General features: G+C 43.9%; 1 protein-coding gene across 1 annotated transcript; it reads left to right on the top strand.

Moving 5' to 3' along the window:
* Window positions 1-6,190: 6,190 nt before the first annotated feature.
* On the top strand, window positions 6,191-16,290 carry TEX30 (testis expressed 30). Its single transcript, XM_065422263.1, has 6 exons — window positions 6,191-6,235; window positions 6,577-6,633; window positions 9,383-9,613; window positions 12,405-12,456; window positions 14,421-14,626; window positions 15,884-16,290. The coding sequence occupies exons 2-6, from the start codon at window positions 6,616-6,618 to the stop codon at window positions 16,055-16,057; spliced, it is 681 nt and encodes a 226-aa protein (XP_065278335.1). The 5' UTR covers window positions 6,191-6,235; window positions 6,577-6,615; the 3' UTR covers window positions 16,058-16,290.
* The last annotated feature ends 3,487 nt before the right edge of the window (window positions 16,291-19,777 follow it).

Raw genomic sequence — 19,777 nt, 5'->3', positions numbered from 1 at the left:
CTGGCGTACTGGTAAGTCCCTTAACTTACTTTCACCCCTGGTCAATACTTGTGAGTGTACACAGCCACATGTGCATTCTTGTGCCATAACCCAACTACTGTCCACATCTGAAGCCATGAAGCACGTTTCTGAAGGACAGTTTAGTGCACAAAAGCTGGCATGTCTGGGGTGTGGATATGTACATGTCTCCACTGTGGCATGGCCCTGTATCTGTTCTACAGTGCAGTGTGGCTGGGGTGAAGGGTTGTTTACCAAGTCATGGGTATCAATAGTCCTCCAGGCCATTCCCACAATGCATTGATCCCTTTAATGCCTGACCATTACCCAAAGGCATAAAGGTCCCTGAACCTCCCACTTCATTTGCCAATGGTAATAGCAACCTGCGCTGAGTACTTCAGAACAGTTTTCTGCTGAACTCTATTGATCAGTACAAGTGAGCGTTGATCGTGGTCCGAGAGCAGCCACCTGGTTTTCTGGAGCACAGGTGCTGATCAATGTGTGGTCAGAGTACACTGTCCTCCCCAACTTCACCTAAGTTGGCTCGACCATTCACCAGTACCAGAGATTTCACGGAGTCTGGAGGAGGTGGGTATTCACTGGATTCCATCCCATTGCTGGGAGCACATGAAGCACCTCAGGCCTTTGTACCATAGGGTGAAGGACTCAAACAGTTGCTCCACTATCTGAGCTGCCCTCAGGCCGTATATTTTTTGGCTTTCTCATCTTTCTCTTTAATTCCTCTGTTTCTGTCTTTAACTGCTTTCTCTGTTTATCTGCTAGCATCACTATCAACTGCTTACTGAGCTGCAGGAACACTCCAGGACCAGTAAAGCTCCCAGGCTTCCACAGACCATTATCATGCTCCCGCATAACATCTGCCAAGCTGTTACCCAAAACCATTTCCAGCTTTTCTTTCTTTCCAGATGTTCCTTTTCCTTTTGACATATCTTCTTACTCAGCCAGGCTTTTTAGCTTGAGCCCTGAATCACTAACAGAATGTGACCATTGTCAGGCCCACAAAAAGGTTAATTCAGCCCTAGATTTTACCAAATGGCTGCTGTTCCTGAAACAAAACTAAGGCTAAACATGGGGTAGGTAGAAATTTTGTAACATATGTAAACAACAAAATCTTATTGCACTCACAATAACATTCTCACTGCAGTCAAATTTACGATAGGCAGCAGTTGCTCTGGGCAACCTGAATCAGTGCAAGGTTGCGACCATGTGATGTTAGTTCAATCTTTACTCCAGAAATGTCACAAAAGCATGCATGTTCTTTTAATGATGACCTACACAAACAATTCAAGTTTTTGAAAAGACTCTTCAGTAGCTGACAACATTCAGGTTATATGTCAAATGTGTGGAGCACATTCAATTGCTCACGGCGGCTGTAGTGACATTATTCAGCATCTTCAATGATTCTTGCATGAAACTGTGGCTTGCTTTTGCTAGTAAGCAAACAGCCACCTTTCAGAAGATGGTAGAGGCAATCAAGAAAAACAACTCATCGGTGACAGATATTACTCTGCATATTCGTACCCTTCAAGATAGTTTAGCGGAGTGGCTCAGAGAAAGATTTGTCATGTCACACAAAAAGATCCTGTTGCAGTCTTTGGTTGCGGGTGGGGAAATTAAGGAACAGAAATTTTACAATGCAGTCGAGAATTTGTACTCAACATCTCTGAAGTACTTGGAGCACTGGATACCTGCCTTTGAGTGCACAGAAAAGCTTGAGTGGGCCCTTGTTGAGAAGCATGCCGGTGTGGGATAATATACAAAGTAGCCTTGACACTTGCCACACAAGAATTCCCACTCTAAGTTTGATAGACGAGAATCGTCTTTTTGATGAATGGGCAAATGCAAACCCAGTAATGTCCTGTCTCTTCCTACTGCTCTACCCCACCCTCTGGTTGCTTCTTAGTTTGCAGTTGTCCCAGCACGGTGGTCCACAGGTCTCAGCAGACTAGGGAGTCCTAGCTCCATCCAGCAGACCTCCCCCTGGGAATGCCATCATGGGGTAGTCCCTCTGTAGCAGACTGCAGATCTGCCTCTTCCCACCCACTCCACCACCCTGTTGTGCTGAGGAGACTCCCTTTTAAGTACCTCCTCCAACTGGAGCATGCCTAGCAGAGCTGTCAAGGTGGGGTTCCCCAGCCCAGAGTTGTTCCGGCACCCTTCTCTCTCCAAAGCGGGGTTTGGTTTATCCACCCCATCACACCACCTTTTTCAAACCTGGGTGCCCAAAGTTAGACTCTTAAATCCATATTTTGGCACCACAAGTGAAATGGTCTCATTTTTAAAGGTGCTCAATTGTCAGCAGCTCCCTTGGACTTCAGTGAGAACAGGGGTTGCTCAGCATCTTTGAAAATCATTCCAATCATTAGATGCCTAAGTATGCATTCAGAAGACTAACTTTAGGCACTCAGGTTTGAAAATGTGGGCCTGTATCATTGTGATATTAGTAAGATATTCACTTTATACTAGAATTTATAAATTACATATGCAGAGATTAATAAAAATAGCAACTGGAAAAAACATAAAAATACCTTTTAAAGCCTGCATTTAATACATAAATTGTATTATGGGAAAATTCATTTTAAAATCTGTAGCTTCTGTGTGTTATAAATGCCCCTGATCTCCCAGGAATAAGGGCTTGGGCAGCAGCATTTGTAGGAATAATGGGGGCAAGCAGAGTAGCTCACCTCTACCCCTGTGAAACAAAACAATGCGGGCACCAACAGCCTGTCTTTTCCTAGCACATGCAACCACAACAGCGTGAACATCTTCACTGCCCGATACAGTAACTGACATCAGCTGTCCCATATTTAGTGAGCTGTTCATATGGGGATGGAATTTAACTCTTGTGGGGGAGAGGGGAGAAGACTATCTTGCTTACAGCTTGGAGAGAATGAACACAGAAAAAAGGGTTTAGGTGGGTAGCAGCTGATTCAACAAGTGAAGCATAAGGTAGAGAGTTAGGACACAGGAAAAGGTTTAACAGCTGGTAAGCATTTGCACAAGAGATGGAACAAGACCATGAGTAAACAAGCAAGAGTTGGAGGAATATATGGGATGGACTTGGCAGGAGATAAAAAAAAAATAGTGAATACTGTTTTTTAAAAAAATACCAGAGCACACTGACGTAGGTTACATAGTAATTATAATTAGGTAAGCAATCAGGGATAAAAGAGCAGATAATGAAAACCATACATTTCTTTTTAAAATTGTGTTTCTTCTTTCTCCCTTTCTTTTGTTCTGCTGTGTATGTTGAGTATTTAGATTGTAAGCTCTTCAGGGTAGCAACCTGTCTTATTCTGTCTAGAACCTAGCACATTTTTGGATGATTTGTAAATAATCAGTACTAATAATAACAATGTGAGAGTAATCTCTGATCTAAATAAATTTATTCAACACGATTGTAAAGCTCTTAGAGGGAACACTGCAGCAAATAGCGCCTAATACAACACAAGGAAAAACAGATATGGAAGACTCCTGGCATTTTGTCTCTAGCATTCTGCAGGGTTTCCCTAACATGACAGGGTCAGCTGCCAGATCCTGTGACAGCTCATTCTCAACACTTGCAATTATGGAACAGTGAGTCCATTAAAACCTTTTCCCAGTGGCTCCACATTTGTAACTTTCTTTCTAGGGAACTTTCTTCCCTGAGGGCTAGATAACAGCTTTCTGTTGGTTTTATATCACTCTCTCCTAATTTGGCACTACATGTTTTTAGCCAGTTTTGAGATGGTAATTTTGACATCAGCAAGGGTTGAATCAGAACTGAAAGGATAAATCTATTTTGCTCAGACTAAACATGGTTGACCTATTTGCCTCTAATATTTTTGATTTAAAAGCAACAATGCCTGGATCTAAAACTTCTATTTAACTGTCAATGCTCACTGAGATATTAGCTAGGTCAGAGCTTATCTCCTGGGTTAGCTTCTCAGGAAGCTTGAGTACTTGAATCAGTCTTCAATAAATTCCACTTGTACTGAGTCAGAATAACATTAAGATCCTCAAAAAAAAAAGTGGAGATCACTTATTTTCCAGTAGGGATAAAATCATGTAGTAGCTGAATGTCAACTGGTGATGACATCTCAAAGTAGCTGGGTAACAACCAGGCCTTTTGTATGCCCACAATTGAGAAATCCTTGAAAAGTCCAGTCAACCTCTGTCTGACCACAGTCTGTCCTGGAAGAGTATTTTAATAAAATATACTTTGTGTAGATTACTGAGTGTGAAGCATCCCATGGTGTACATATTACAGTCATAGTTTTACTATGATTGCACTACATTTTGTTTTACCAGGTGAATGCTTCTTTTATTGATCCTGCTATTTATTACACAAACTCGGAAATTTTGCTGAAATGATGGCACCTGGATATTTGTACTTAAAATCTGCACAATATAGTTCAGATGTTCTTTTTTTAAACACCTTGTTGATCCAGTATCCTGTTAGCTGCCAGAAAGTTTGTGTACTGTAGCTCTGAGCACATATTTTCACCGTCCATTAAATCAATGGGAGTCATTCCATTCACTTCAATGGGATATGGGTTGATTCTAAAAGAATAACAATTATTTCTACATCATTATCACTCACAGGCCAACTTTTTCATGAATATTTGAGTTCAAAAAAAGTTTGCGATGTGGAATGGTATTCAAACCCAAATCAAGCTCTGTTAAATAACGGGTGACAGAGCAAAGCAACAGCTGAACAATCATCATTTCGCTCAGGTTCCTATGAATTCTTATTTTGGAGAGATGGTGAGCTACAGTGAAGCATAAACCCTCCACTGAGTTTATTGGTAAAGCAAGGGTGACTATTTTCTCATGCAAATGTGAGGTCACATGACAGTTCAGTGTCACAAGATAGATAGTAATTCTTCACAATTAACCCTCAGGTTCTTGCTGTGCCATATACTCCATTTACTACTCTTCATTCTGTCCTAAGCCCAATCAGAAACAAAGCCTTCATGCCAAATGACCTGAACTATTGCTCCAAAGCCATGAATGTCCAACCAAGGGATTCAGAGAGGTGGACATGGCATGCTACCCTCAGGGCCTACCCCTCCATAGCCAGTGCCACCCCCAACCTGAACTCCCAGCTCCTGCTCCGCCCCGGCTCCCTGCCCCACTCTGTGGGGGCAATAGGGTTGCCCACTTTCTAATTGTAAAAAACCGAACACCCTAGCCCACCCCGTTCCCCAAGGCCCTGCTCTTTCTCCGAGGCCCCACTCCCACTCACTTCATCCCTCCTCTCCCCCATCCTTGCTCACACGCTCATTTTCACCGGGCTGGGGCAGGGGGCTGGAGTGCAGGAGGGGGTTAGGGCTCAGGGCTGGGGCCAGGGATGAGGGGGTTGGGGTGAAGGAGGGGGCTCTGGGCTGGGAATAAAGGGTTTGGACTGTGGGAGGGGGGCTCCATGGTGGGGCAGGGGGTTAGGGTGCATGGGGGTTGAAGGCTGTGGCTGGGGGTGCGGGCTGGCGCTTGGGATCAGAGGTTTGAGGTGCAAGAGGGTGCTCCGGGCTGGGACCGAGTGGTTCGGAGGGTGGGAGGGGGATCAGGGCTGGGGTAGGGGGTTGGGGCATGGGAGAGGATCAGGGGTGCAGGCTCGGGGCAGCACTTACCTCAATCAGCTTCCGGAAATAGCAGCATGTCCCCCCTCCAGCTCCTACGCGGAGGCGCGGCCAGGTGGCTCTGCGCACTGCCCCATCCGCAGGTGCCGCCCCCACAGCTTCCATTGGCCGCGGTTCCCAGCCAATGGGAGCTGCAGAGGTGGCATTTGGGGTGGGGGCAGAGTGTGAAGCCCCGGGGCTGCTCCTAGGCATAGGCGCCAGAGGGGGGAGGTGGCGCTGCTTCCGGGAGCTGCACGGAGCCGTGGCAGGCAGGGAGCCTGCCAGCCCCACCGACTGGACTTTTAGCAGCCCGGTCAGCAGGCTCTCTTTTCCACCGGGCGCAAGCCGGACACCTGGCAGCCCTAGCGCGAGCGCACAGCGCAGTCTGGGTGGGGAGGCGGCTTCCAACGGGAGATAAAAGGGGGGCGCGCGCGCGGTGACCCGGGAGCGGTTAGTTTCAGTTGAGAGCGAACTACAACTCCCAGCATGTCCCGCGTCCGCGCATGCTCCCTACAGCGATCGGCGGGCGAGGCTGGGCTGCTACGGGGCCGGGGCTCGGCCCGTTCCGCGGGGGAGAAGGAACCGGCTCGGCGGTAACCGGCCCGGCCCGGCGCTGCAGGGTGGGGCGATGGTGCCGCTGTATAAGTGGGGGTGGGGCGGGTAGGCCGGTGTGTGCTGAGCCTGAGCCGAGCCGCGGGGCGGCGGCTCGGAACCGACCCTCCCTGCGGCCAGGCCAGGCCGCGGCAGCCGCTCCCCCCTGCTGGGGGCAGAGCCGGGCCCGGGGGCGGCAGCGAGACCAGAGAAGTCGGAGGGGCTGGATAGTAACCTCCCGTCAGTCGCTGTGGCAGAGCCGGGCTTCCCCGCTGGCAGCCTGTGCCTGGCGCCTGCCAGCCCCTGCCCCCCCCCGCGGGGTGCTCGTGCAGCCCTGGGCTGAAATATAAAAAAACCCTTTTTATTACAGAGATTTGTCCTGCTGTTTTCTGAAAGGCCCGTCAGCAACATGGGTGGGTTTACAGAGGTGCGTTTTCATTCCTCGCTGCAAGTTCATTTCCTGAACGCAGGGAGTTTTACTTTTGCTGGAATAACCCTTATTTTGTTTGGCTATTTGACGAAGTTGAAGTAAACTATTAGAAGGGATAAATCTGATCTGTACAGTATCAATTAGACTTTCAAATGCAGGTGGGTTTTTGTGGTGGTTGTTACCTTGCACTTGTTGTTATCTTTAACAAGACTAAAAGGGAATTGTCAGATCAAATTTAGCTCAAAGTTCAGGTTTTATAAACAAACTTACAAAAAGGATCAAAATAAATTATCCATGGAGGGGTGGAAAATCTACTGACAGATTTTTGAATGAGAGATTTATTGAATAAATAAATACTCCCCTTTTGTATTTGAACCACCAAACATTGTAGTGTTCTGATGCCCTGTTAAAATGGACAACTAGCTTTCATCTTTCTTTTTTCCTTTCTACTTCAATTTGCCGAAGAGGTTGCATATTTTTCTCTTTAGTGCAGACTTCACTACTGTGATTCATGTTTTGTCATCACTGAGAGAGGAAGGATGGTCCAGTATTCAGTCCACTTGGCACTAGCCTAGGATTTAGGACCCCTGAGTTCAAGTCCTTGTTCTGCCGCAGACTTGGTGCATGACCTTGGGCAAATCATTTAGTCTCTTTGTAGGGGAAATTGTACTTCCCTATATCACAGGGGTTTTGTAAATACATTTAAAAAGATTGTGAGGTGCTAGATGCTATAGTAATGGGTCCATATAAGTACCTAACAGATGAGTGCACTATGCTTTATTTGGGGCTGTATCTTAACCCCATTGGGAAATTGCAGCCGGTACAGTTTACAGCAGTTACTTGTATTTCACAGTGAGCTGCTGCCAGTGCTTTGTGGCCTGCCGGGCTTCTCCCCGCTAGATGCTTTTCGAATTGACCTACACAGCCCTAAATGGCTTGCACTTTTTCTGCCTTGAGAGATCACCTCTCACCTTGTGCAATACTGCTGTAATTGAGAACTGGAAGTTCTGGAGGTGGAGCTCCCTTACTATATATAAAAGACAGGGCTACCAACATGCATTTTGTGTTGCAGTCATGCTTTTGACATCCATGTCGTGCATTCACACATCTTACCTGAAATGTCACTTGTCTAGGTGAGCTGTGGGGAGGCAACAGGCATTCACCTGCAGTTCTGTATTTTGGTCACTCACTAGAGGTGCCTGTGGACAAGGCAGTTAGTTGCCTCTTTTCTTGCTGTTCCTTCTATTTGACCAAGACCAGGAATGAGCAGCTTGAGGAGGAGGTGCAGCAGCAGCCCAAGAGAGCCTAATACTGGTCTCAGGTCCCCACCCCTATGCTAGACTCCCACCCAGCCACAGTATCCCTTGCCTCCCCATGAGTCCCCAAACCCCCAGTATCCTCAGCAGTCCCCAAACCCCCAGTATCCTTTTGTTTTCCAGCAGCCCCAACAACCACCCACCTAACTTCCTTCTTAGATTCCCCCACTGGTACCCAGCTATCCACCAGCCCCCCCTCAAGTGAGCATCCTCACCAGCCAGAACTGCCAAGTTTTGTTCAGCTCCATGCCTCACTTCCAACGCTGCTCAGGGCAGTATTGAACATAGACTCAAGATTGTGGTTTATGCAAATACTTTGCATGTAATGTACAAATTAGCTTGTTAAATAATTTGCATAAAATGTCAAACTAGGAGCAGAATTAAACTTGGCAGCTGTGCAAAGAGAGGGAGCTACTGGCAGGGCATATTTCTTCAGTTTTGGAATTCATTAGCTCCAGATTACTCCCCCACTTCAAAATAGCTGAAATGTATGGATCTTCATGGGATGCTGCAAGATGTATCTTTTTACAACGGCCTTTGGGGAAAGGAGATGTTATTTGAAGGACCTTATGTAGGGAAGAGTGGTGCATTTTTCCTCATTTCCCCTTTTCTATAATGTATAATCACTTATTGCTATGTTGTTTGTTGTCCTCTTTCATGTTTCATTGTTTTAAATAGCTGCCAGAGGCACCTAGAGTATATGATAGGTGCCTTCTTTGTGTTTCTTTGAAATTGAATTAAATATTTTATTTCATATAAGTATTTTACGGCACTCATCACCATAATATCTGAGTCCCTCAAACATTAAAATTAAAGGGACACTGTCAATTTAAAACATTTTTACCTATTGTGGTTACATGTAATGCCTAAAATTAATATACTGAAAGAAGCCGGGTTCATTTTTTTTCCTCAGGTGACTTTGTTCATTTGAAAGCACTCTTTGTATAGTTATTTTTTACTGTTTCACCTGCATGGATTCTGCAAGTGGTTCCACACATGGGTGAGAGAAATTTTCTAGGGAAACTGTTATTGTTTAAAAAAAATGAGGGAGTAGGCTGTTATGGTACCTGACAATATATTTCTCTCTCTTGGTCTATATAAAATCTTTCAAATTGACAGTGTTTCTATGTGTCTCACAACTCCCCTGTAAGTTAGAGAAGCATCATTATCTTCATTTTACAGCTGTCTCAGTTTCTCCAGAATGATTAATGATTTGTCCAGGTCACCCAGGAAGTCTTTGACTGAAACAAGAATAGAAGAAACTAGATCTCTCGACTGCTAGTATATTGCCTTAATAGCAAAGCCATCCTTCATTATGTTTGTATCAGAGCACAGAACAATGTGATAACTGCAAATTATTTATGGCATGATATCCTGAATGTACAAACTGGAAATATTTCTTTCTTACTTTTTTTTATTTTTATTTCTAGGTTAAAGTGAAAATACCTTTTGGAAATAAATACCTAGATGCTATTTTTTCTGTCCCAGACAAGATATTAACACACGGAGTGATTCTTACTCATGGAGCTGGAGGAGATATGAATTTCTCTCATTTAGTTTCTTTGGTAGCCTATCTTGCATCCCATGGACTTCTGTGCTTGAGATTTACCTGTAAAGGCCTTAACATTGCTTATAGGACTAAAGCATATAAAACAGTTGTGGTAAGAAAAGACCAGATTGTATTTTAAATTCTGGAAAGTTTAGAGTCACAGCAACACTCCAGTCTACTTGTTAAATTAATTTAATTTTTATTAAAATCCACTTAAGCCATCATATGCTTTTTACATATTTCATTTCCTGTCACTACTAAGTATTAAAATGCTTTTCTCATAGAGTTTAAGGTCAGGAGGGACCACCAGATCATCTAGTCTGACCTATATCACAGACCTTCCAGCCACCTTGGCACCCAGCAGCCAGAATTAGATCACGGTATTACAGTCTTCAGAAGATTAAACTATTGGGTGCCACGGGCCAAAAACCGGAGGGACTGGGGTACCACCAATGCAGAGAATTGATTTGTTTAGATATACCCAGAAGATCCTAGCAAGTGACCCCATTCCATGATGCAGAGAAAGGTGAGTAACCCCAAGGTCCCCAGTCTGACCTGGGAGAAAATTCCTTCCCATCACCAAAAAATGGTGATCAGTTAAACCCTGAGCATGTGAGCTAGACCCACCAGCCAGGCACCTGAGAGAGAATACTTTATACCACCTCAGAGCAGCCCTACACTCCATGTCCAGTGTCTCATTTTCAGCTGTGGAGGAAAAAAAGCCAAACAGAGTACCCAGGGATGGACAGGGGGCAGGAGAATTTCCTTCTTGACTCCCGTGGATGACTGACTGAAGCCCTGAAGCATGAGATTTTAGAAATATAAGACACTAGAACCAGAAGTGACCCCTAGGGCTGCTGAGACTAGCCCCCTGTCACCACAAGCAAAAGTCATAAATCTTGCTTATAAACTTATTCAGCTCTGTCTTAAAAACTAACTAATTTGTTTTGCCACACAACTTCTATTGCGAGGCTCTTCACAAACCTCACTCCTTTGATGGTTAGAAATCTAATTTCCAGCGTATACGTACGGACAGTTTATACACGTTTGCTCTTGTGCCAACATTTTCCTTTAACTTAAATAGCTCTTTACCCTCCATGGTGTTTATAATCCCCCCAAACAATATATTTATAGAGAGCAATAATATTCCCTCTTCACTTTGTTTTGCTAGGCTAAACAAGTCAAGCTCTTTCAGTTTCCTCCTCCTTTGCGTAAGTTGTTTTTGTTGTATTTGACATCCTTCTACTATAATCATTCAAGACAAGATTGAGCCATTAGGAAGACCTTCTTTTTCTTTTTCAGCCCTGGGGCAGGTGGGAGTGAGTACAGCCCTTGAAAGGGTGCAGCTTATTCCTGCCTTCCTCTTGCCCAGGCCAGCTACGCTAGCCAGAGGGTAGGAGTAGGAACGCCCGGTCAAAAAGGGACCTGGACGGCTCTGGTGAGCACTGCTCACTGGGCCATTAAAAGTCTGGGTGGCCGCCCACAGCAGGGCTAAGGCAGGCTCCTTATCTGCCTGGGTTCTACGCGGCTTCCGGAAGTGGCCGGCATATCTGGCTCCTAGGCATAGGGGTGGCACGCTGGCCCCGCCCTGAGCACCAGCTCCGCAGCTCCCATTGTCTGGGAACCGTGGCCAGTGGGAGCTGCGAGGACAGCGCCTGCAGCTGGGTGAAGCTCGCAGAGCCCCCTGGCCTCTCCGCCTAGGAGCTGGACATGCCGGCTGCTTCCAGGAGCCACCTGAGGTAAGTGCCGCCAGGCTGGAGCCCACACCCTGAACCCTCTCCTGCACCCCAGCCCTGAACCCCCTCCCGAACCTGATCCCACTCCCGCACCCAGACTCCCTCCTGGAGCCCACACACCCCAATCCCCAGTCCTGAGCCCCCTCCCATATTCTGAAGCCCCTCATCCCTGGCCCCACCCCAGAGCCCGCATCCTCAGCTGGAGCCCTCACCACCTCCTGCACCCCAACCCCCTGCCCCAGCCCGGTGAAAGTGAGTGAGGGTGGGGGAGAGCCAGCGACGGGGATAGGGTGGGGTGGAGTGAGCAGGGGTGGGGCCTCGGAGAAGGAGTGAAGCAGGAGCAGGGCCCTGGGGACTGGGCAGGGCAGAGGGCAGGGCAAGGGTGTCTGTTTTTGTGCAATTAGAAAGTTGGCAACCCTAGGTAGGAGGTAGACCCAAGACTTTGTCCGTACCTTGTATCTGGAGAGCAGGCGCTGCACTCTGTGTCAGACCCGCACCCAAGATTCAGGTAGTGCCTAGCAAGTGAGTCAGGGAGTCGTACTCACTTACCTGGCTGAGTAAGACTAGAGCACAGTCCAGCCCTCTGAGGTTCCCCTCACACTTTGATATCACAATTTTTTTTATATGTTGTGTTTTAACGCCGTATTTTACTGAAATTAGATCTTGCTGATATTAATGCAGGCCTTCTGAGGACCTTTGTGTTGAAGTTTCTTTAAAAGTACACAATAATACTGTTTTTCTAACCAGATTGTTGGTTAGGAAATCAGAAATATGCTATTGTATTGAATGTTTATTTAGATAACACTGGCAGGATACTTCTCAATTTTTTAAAATATTTTATTTATAATTCATAATCTTTTAGTAAACTTGAGATTGAAAAGTTCCATCACTACGTTGATCACATCTACCTTAGACGCACTGGTGTATTATTGTAGGATAGCTTGTGAGTATTGGGCTTGTTAAATTGTTCTTTCGTTAAAAGTATTGCAGAAGTACTTGTTTGTGGGTGTGAGAAAGTGAGGAGAAGAAACATCACGTATAAATAAATTGATTGTTTTATTGGGGGAAGTATCCAATTTCAGATACTTCAGCAACAACAATTTTTTTATCATGTATCTTAAAATGCTGTCTTTTAAACAAATAAAAAATGCTGTTTCATTTCCTTAGGAATATTTAAAGTCCTCTGGTGAATATAAACTTTCTGGTGTCTTTCTTGGAGGTAAGGGGGAGGGGTGTATGTTTTTGTTTACAATCCTACCCCTTATGGTGGTTTGAAGAGTACATTGTATAATTCTCCCATTCCTGAGGGGTGGGAAAAATTGGGAGTCCTCAGGATTGATGCAAGAGGCCATGAAGCCCATAGATCCCGAGGACACTGCGCAGTTATGTCTTAATATATTATTTGACCCATAATTTGACACAGATATAACGGAGGGAGAATATGGATGGATATCTAGGGGGACTGAAATCAGATGATCACTTATGATTTCCATATACTTCCAATTAAGTACTTCATTGATAGTGTCGTTTACTAGTATTGAGTGTTAGGTAGTTAAATAACATATGTAATATACAGAACAGTACTACTTAGCAATATTACTTTTACAATCTATTCTTCAGTAATAATCTTATTATTCCAGTACTTTTTCTCTTCAGCTGTCTAACTCCAAACTATATATAGAAAGAAATTAGCTTTTTTCTTTATTAAAACTGTTTCCATACAAAGATCTGTAATTTAGAAAATCTATAATAGAGTAATAAGATCCAGTTCTTGTCTAAAAGTTACCTTTTGTCACTTTATACTGTTTAATGTTTGTGTACATTTTATTTAGCCACGTGAAAACCATATTAGATCCTGGACTTGCAGGGAAAGGACTAGGACAAGCTGTCTCTAGTGATCTGTAACCTGACACTATACAAAACTCAAGTTTTATTTAATAAAACATACACTGCATGGTAAACTGAATGCCATGTAAGTATTCACCCCATCTATACATATCCTGTATCTGCATGTAGTAGCAGAACAATAGAAAAGATGGATTTACTTATATATGTACACACATACACATGTTATCAAAGTAAGAGGAATTCATACGTGGTGTAGGTCAGTGGAATAGTACCTGCTTATACCTGTTCTAAATGTGTTTCCTTATATAAAGAAAACCTAAAAACAAATTGGATATCAAATATACATTTTTTTTTTAAATATTGAGTAACTAAGAAAAATACACTTCAATATATATGCATGAATAGTGAAAGTACTTGTGCCACTGGTATCTTAGCTCTTGTTACTGTTATTCAGTACTCAGACCTTTTCTCTAGGTCATCTTGTAGGTAACTGCGCCTGCCTGGAGGTTAGTAGGATTTACATTATTCCAGGATCTCCAATTCTCCTCCCATTATTAAGCTAAAGGCAAAACCAAACCCCCTCTGACTCCAACAGACCTCACAAACAGTTTAATCCAGCCATCTCCAGAACCTCAAAAAACTTGATCCACCAGTGACTTCTTTTGGGGAGATACCTTGATGATCTCACATTGTCACTCGTAGAATGACCTCATGCAGGTTTCATCTTCTCAGTTTGTATCCCTATGTTTACACTGGAGTTTAAAGTACTAGAGTAGATACTTGAAATAAATCCACTGTGTATATCTTGGCCTGATTTGAAGTGTGGGTCACAGGAACTTTATTTTTACTACTAACCGACTAAGGCAGCATGGAAAAAGTCAATACTATGTCCTTGTGGTACAAGAATATAGTAAACATTGTTCTATAGTATTTCAAGGGTCCTGAATTCTAGTTTTTCTGCGTTCTTCACACATCCCACTTAAATATGAGTTATTGCCCACTTATTGTCATTCTACCCTGCTCCCTTCCCCACTCCCCAAAATAAGTATTCCATTTTCTGATCCTCTGTTGCTTTCTTTATAATGGATGCAAAATCATTAAGTGCCCCCAGTTCAATTATCTGACAGCGCCAAAATTCTGGGTGGTGGTCTCCAATGTCCTGGTGAACAAAAGTCTCTCAGCTGCTCCTTCACAGTCATTTTGTAGAGTATATGCCATATTAGTGTTACAACATACACTAAATTGGATAACTTTTAGGAATGGTGCTTCTCATATGAATGTAAATGATGTGATAGTAAACATAATTTTTATTCTTTATTTTTAAATGGGAGATAGGTCGTTCGATGGGTTCACGAGCCGCTGCCTCTGTGACACGTCAGATTAGCCAGGATGACAATGAGGATTTCATTCACGGTCTGATATGTTTATCTTATCCACTGCATCGACCAAAGCTTCAGTCCAAACTCCGGGATGAAGATTTATTTTTTATTAAGTGTCCTGTGCTGTTTGTCTCAGGATCAGAAGATGAGATGTGTGAAAAAGTGAGTTGAGTTACAAAGGGGAGGAAATAGGAAACTGTTCAAATGTGCTTAGCACTAATATCCAAAGATGATGATGGTAATTGACAGTCTTCTCCAACCACTGATGTGCTGCAAGAAGCTCCAGGCAGGGAACTCTACCACCAAATTAAAGAGAAAGTTGGGATGCTTTTCTGATGGATATCACACCTTCCCTAGATATTGCCAGGTCATCCCTACTACAGACAGCTTATCCTTGGGGCCCAAAAATACCTCTGAACAGAATTTTGTTTGCCTTTTGAATGGACCAGATAGCACCAAATGGCAAGTATTACTTAAAAAAAGGCCTTGGGGAGTATAGACCTGATTGTTCTAAAGAAATCTTAGCTCCCCTACCATTTCAGATTACACAAAGTGTATACTGTGCTATACTATCAATATATTCAGTGTATTTTTCAGGACAAATAAAAATATTTCTGGCAAAATTTGCTTGCTCAGGGGTGCTCTCTCTTCCTGTGGAAAAAGGGATACTTCTGTGGAGTTTGGTTTGCAGAACCAAGTGCTAGTAACAGTCAAACTCCACACCTTGCTGAACATTACATTCTATCTTCTCTTCTTTTCCCCACAAAGTAGATATATGTAAGTTAGATTTGGGATGCATGTTACAGGATCCTTACAAAATCCTGCTAGGATTTAGGACTCTGAGCACTTAACTGTCCAGGCCTAGGAAGTGCTTCTGGCATGTCATGACGTTTTAATGAGTGGTCACAACAGAATAGCAGTGCTTGGAGTATACACTCTTACCGTGAAAATTCTTAGGTCTGTGTAGTAAGTCCCTTACTTTTATTGGGGAAAATCCTACAGAGTAGGAGCTAGTTCTAAAACTATTCTACTGATATTCCATTATCTGCTGTGACCTATGAGACTGGCCTTCACATGTCTGTGAAGGTTCCTCCATTTTGTTGCTGGTGTGTTGACCCATTAGCAGCAGGATTGGATGGCTTTTCAGTGGCTTATGGGAGAAGACTTCAGATAGATACGTCCTTCTCTTTGTTTATTGGACTTTCTTTTCATGTGAGTGACTAACATTGGGCAAAGTACTCTGAAGAGATTTAACAGATTATGACATTGTAATCCAACAGTATATCAATTGATTTAAATGCACTCAGAATTCTATTTGCATTTTCAACTGCTGCTTGTTATGTTAGGATAGACAAAAGGATGACTACCATCCACATAATTTCTGGCATGTAATAATTTTTTACCTCTTGATTTTTATAGAAATTATTGGAAGGTGTGGCAAGCAAAATGAAGACCCTTAAAAAAATTCATTGGGTTGAAAAAGCAAACCATGGCATGGCAGTAAAAGGACGAACAGCAGACGATATTATGATGGAAATAAGCACACAGGTTTTTTCGTGGATCAAAGAAATCATTGAACAGGAGTACAAATAACTTCCAGCAGTTAAACATTGGTTACATTAACCTTCCCTAAATGTAAAGGGCTTGTTTGACTTGCCAAAGAGAGCATTAGAAAAGAGCTATTCCTACATGAGGCCTACTTGATTCAGTACAGGTCATTCTGCAAATATTAAGTGTAAACATAAGTAAAAAATATTTTTTGAATCCAAAACCACTATGCAATATGAACAATGTAGTAATACCATTTTTAAAAGGTGAAGATCACAAAACATGCAAAATATTAACGGTGGGGCATTACTTTTCTATATATTTTTTATGGTGTATACATTTTTTGGTCTGTGTGACCAAGCAATATCTTTTTTTTGTACTGCTTAGTTAGCGTTTTTTTTTTTTTTTTTTTTTTCAAAGATTACTGCAAAATAAACTAAATTTTCTACTGGAGCTGAAATTTTAGTCTGATTTATTCCCAGCTGTATTGCAGACACTGTGGTTAATTTACAAAGGCATTGTCATATTCAATCCCCCTTTCACTCACAACTTTTATGGAGGAAAAAATCCATTTTTGGCCAAAACTTGAAAAGTCAGTTTCTGCCCTGCCTTGCACCTTGTGTAGACATTTACTCCTTTGGAAAGTGACTATTCTGGTGCCATTCTGATTTGGTAGCATTTTACACCCTCTTTGCACAGCCATAATTACACAAGGTGGAAAGCAGTAGAGAATCAGGTAATGTGTATATTTAGTTTTATGGATTTGCGAAGGGTGCAGTTACTTTATTTTATGTATTTACTCTAGTAAATTCATAGTGCAATTTAAAAAAATGTATTTTTCTTAGTTTCAGCTATACCAGTTCCCCTTTTTCTGGTGCATGTATGTGCCATGGTAACTGCGGGATATAGGATTAGTGTGTGATGTTGGACACTGTAGGCCCAGTTCATCCCTTGTGGAACTCCGCTGACTTTTTGGGCTTTCAGATGGTTTTATACTGTTATAATAGCATCTATAATAGGGCTTTTGCTGGTATACAAATAATCATAAAAATCACACCTTACACTGACGTTATTATATTGGCAAGTTTCCAAAGCAGAACTGGCTTTAGATTATTGTGCTTAAATAGATGCAGCGAACTCATTTACAACGACAGCAGACAGACAACTCAGTCCCTGACGTACTCCTGGGGGAATTCTGCACCTCTGCTCATGTGCAGAATTTATGTCTCCTGCCGATTTCTCTGCTTTCCCATAGAAAAATTACTTTCTGATGGGGAAGCAAAGGGAAGCCACAAGAGCTGTCATACGATCCTCCCCAGCAGTATGTTTTAAGGGCCCAGAGCAGCTGGCAGAGAGGTAAATTACCATGGGGCAGCGGGTGGGACTGTGGAAGACCCAGCTATTGGCTCTTACCCTGCATCAGGTTCAGCTTCTAGTCCTGGCTGGGCGGGGCACGATGGGCCTTCCTCTTCCCCTGCACGGCATCCGGGGCTGGGTCAGATCCTCCCTCAGATTTCTCCCCAGGCGCAGGAAGCTCTGCAAACACTTCCTCCTCACACCCACACACACTTCCTACATCCCATGGCTCCTCAGCTGCATGGGAAGGGATCACTGTACAGGGTACTGATCCCTCCCATCTGCCCAACCCCCGTGCATCCAGGCCCCCACATTCCCAGACCCTCCTGCCGAGCATCACCCCCTACACCCAGAACCCCCCCAATGAGCTCCACTCTCCCTGAACCTGGACCACCCGGACAAGCCACCCACACCCAGAACCCCACCCACTGAGCCCCAACCAGCTACACCTGGATCCCCATGGCACTGAGCCCCCCCCCGACCCCTCTGCTGAGTTCTATCCCCTCACACTCAGACCTGCCCATGCTGAGCCCCAACCACCTTCACCTGGACCCCCCTGCAGAGTCCCATTACCGTTGCATCCAGAACCTCCTAACAAGCCCCAGTGCATCCAGATCCCCCATTGAGCCACCTGCACCTGGATTGCCTCACACAGAACCCTCTCAGCCCACACCGGGATTCCCCCCCCTCCACACTTGGATCCTGCCTTGCTGAGCTTGTCTGCCCACAACTGGTGCACCTGGTATGGAGGAGCAGGGCCCTGGGGCAGGCTCGATCCTTGTGCTGTTTCAGGGCTGGGTGCAGCCTCACTGCTTTCTGCAGCCAGCTACATTTATTTGACAAATAAAAATTGCAGAATTTTAAAATGTGCACAGAATTTTTAATTTTTTGGTGCAGAATTTTTAATCTTTTGGCACAGAATGCCCTCAAGAATACTGACAGAATGAGTATATAATGAAATAGTTCCTTTTCATAGCCACTTACAATTTCCAGACTTGAAAGCAGCAAAACCAGTTAGCCCAATATTTCTCATTTTTGTCCATGTTTCTGCAAAAGTGTAATACCCAGTAAGGCTTCAGTGTTGTTGGGACAACAGGAAAACAACACAACTTGTTTGTTATCCATGTGAAAGACTTGTTTTTAAACAGCTGCAACAGTGAAGGGGAAACTTGAAAGAGAACAATGATTTAAACATACTTATGATGATAAGCCAGCTAATCAACTTGCTTGATGAGAATTGGCACTATTAAATTACATTGCAGCCAACACTGTATTATTAGTGCTGGATTTGAGAGGCCACTACTACCAAAGTATTTGTGAAATCATTTTTTTACTTCATGATAATCCATCAGAAGGCTGAAAATTTAAATCTGTTTGCATGCAGATATTGTTTTCTTCAGTCTCTTATTGTAGGATTGCTCATGAGTACTGGGCTACTGGCATTCATTTTATTCAGCAGAAAATACAGCATTAAAAGCATTTTAAACAGGCCTAGTTGACTTGACTTAAGAGTCCATTCCTAGCCATACAGACTCTGAATTTATGAACTATAATATGAAGACAATAAGACAATCCTCATTTTGGTTGGGAAACATTCTGTTTTTAGAGTTTGGAGAATTTAAACCTGATTTAGTATCATAATTGGGTCTGATCCTGCTGTCCCTTCACATATAGTGCTTCCATTGATATCAGTGTGCATTAAAGGACCGTAGGTGCAAATTAGTAACTGGTTTAAACAAGTTCATTAGTTTCAGGAGATACAGGTAATTTCTTAAAATGATGGACCCTGTTCATGAAAAATTATCAGATTTATAAAACTTTAGTAGCACCTGCTACATTGCCTGATACAGTAACTCCACACTTAACATTTCCCAGTTAACGTTGTTTCATTGTTACATCACTGATCAATTAGAAAACATGCTCGTTTAAAGTTATGCAATGCTCCCTTATAATGTTGTTTGGCAGCCACCTGCTTTGTTCACTGCTTACAGGAAGAGCAGCCTGTTGGAGCTAGCTGGCGGGGGCTTGGAACCAGGAGGGACTGGCAGCCCCCCTAAGTTCCCTGTGCGCCAGCCATGCAGCAGGCTATCAATTGCTGGGCAGTTCAGGTGTCCCTCCCCCCACTGCCGTGTGCTGCGCCTGCCCTCTGCCTTGGAGCTGCTCCCGGGAGCCTCCTGCTTGCTGTGCAGGGGGTGGGAGGGGAAGAGAGGTGCTCATGTCAGGGAGTCCCCCTCCCCCCACTCCTGTACCCCATCTCCACAGAGCAGGGGGGGACAGGACAGGGCTCAGGACGGAGGGATCTTGCTGGCAGCAGCTGTCGTCTCAACTTGCTGATCTACTTAAAAAGGCAGTGTACTGAAAGGGGCAATGCACGTCTCTCTCTCACACACACGGTGTGTGTCTCTGTCT

Source organism: Emys orbicularis, chromosome 1, assembly GCF_028017835.1.
Source record: "Emys orbicularis isolate rEmyOrb1 chromosome 1, rEmyOrb1.hap1, whole genome shotgun sequence".
In the NCBI taxonomy this organism is placed as follows: Eukaryota; Metazoa; Chordata; order Testudines; family Emydidae; genus Emys; species Emys orbicularis.
Note: the sequence above shows the minus strand (reverse complement) of the source record. Positions and strands in the feature narration are given on the sequence as shown.

Coding starts and splice junctions, on each gene's coding strand:
- TEX30 (XM_065422263.1), top strand. Junction 9,614..12,404: donor AAGCATATAAAACAGTTGTG/GTAAGAAAAGAC, acceptor TCATTTCCTTAG/GAATATTTAAAGTCCTCTGG. Junction 14,627..15,883: donor AAGATGAGATGTGTGAAAAA/GTGAGTTGAGTT, acceptor TGATTTTTATAG/AAATTATTGGAAGGTGTGGC.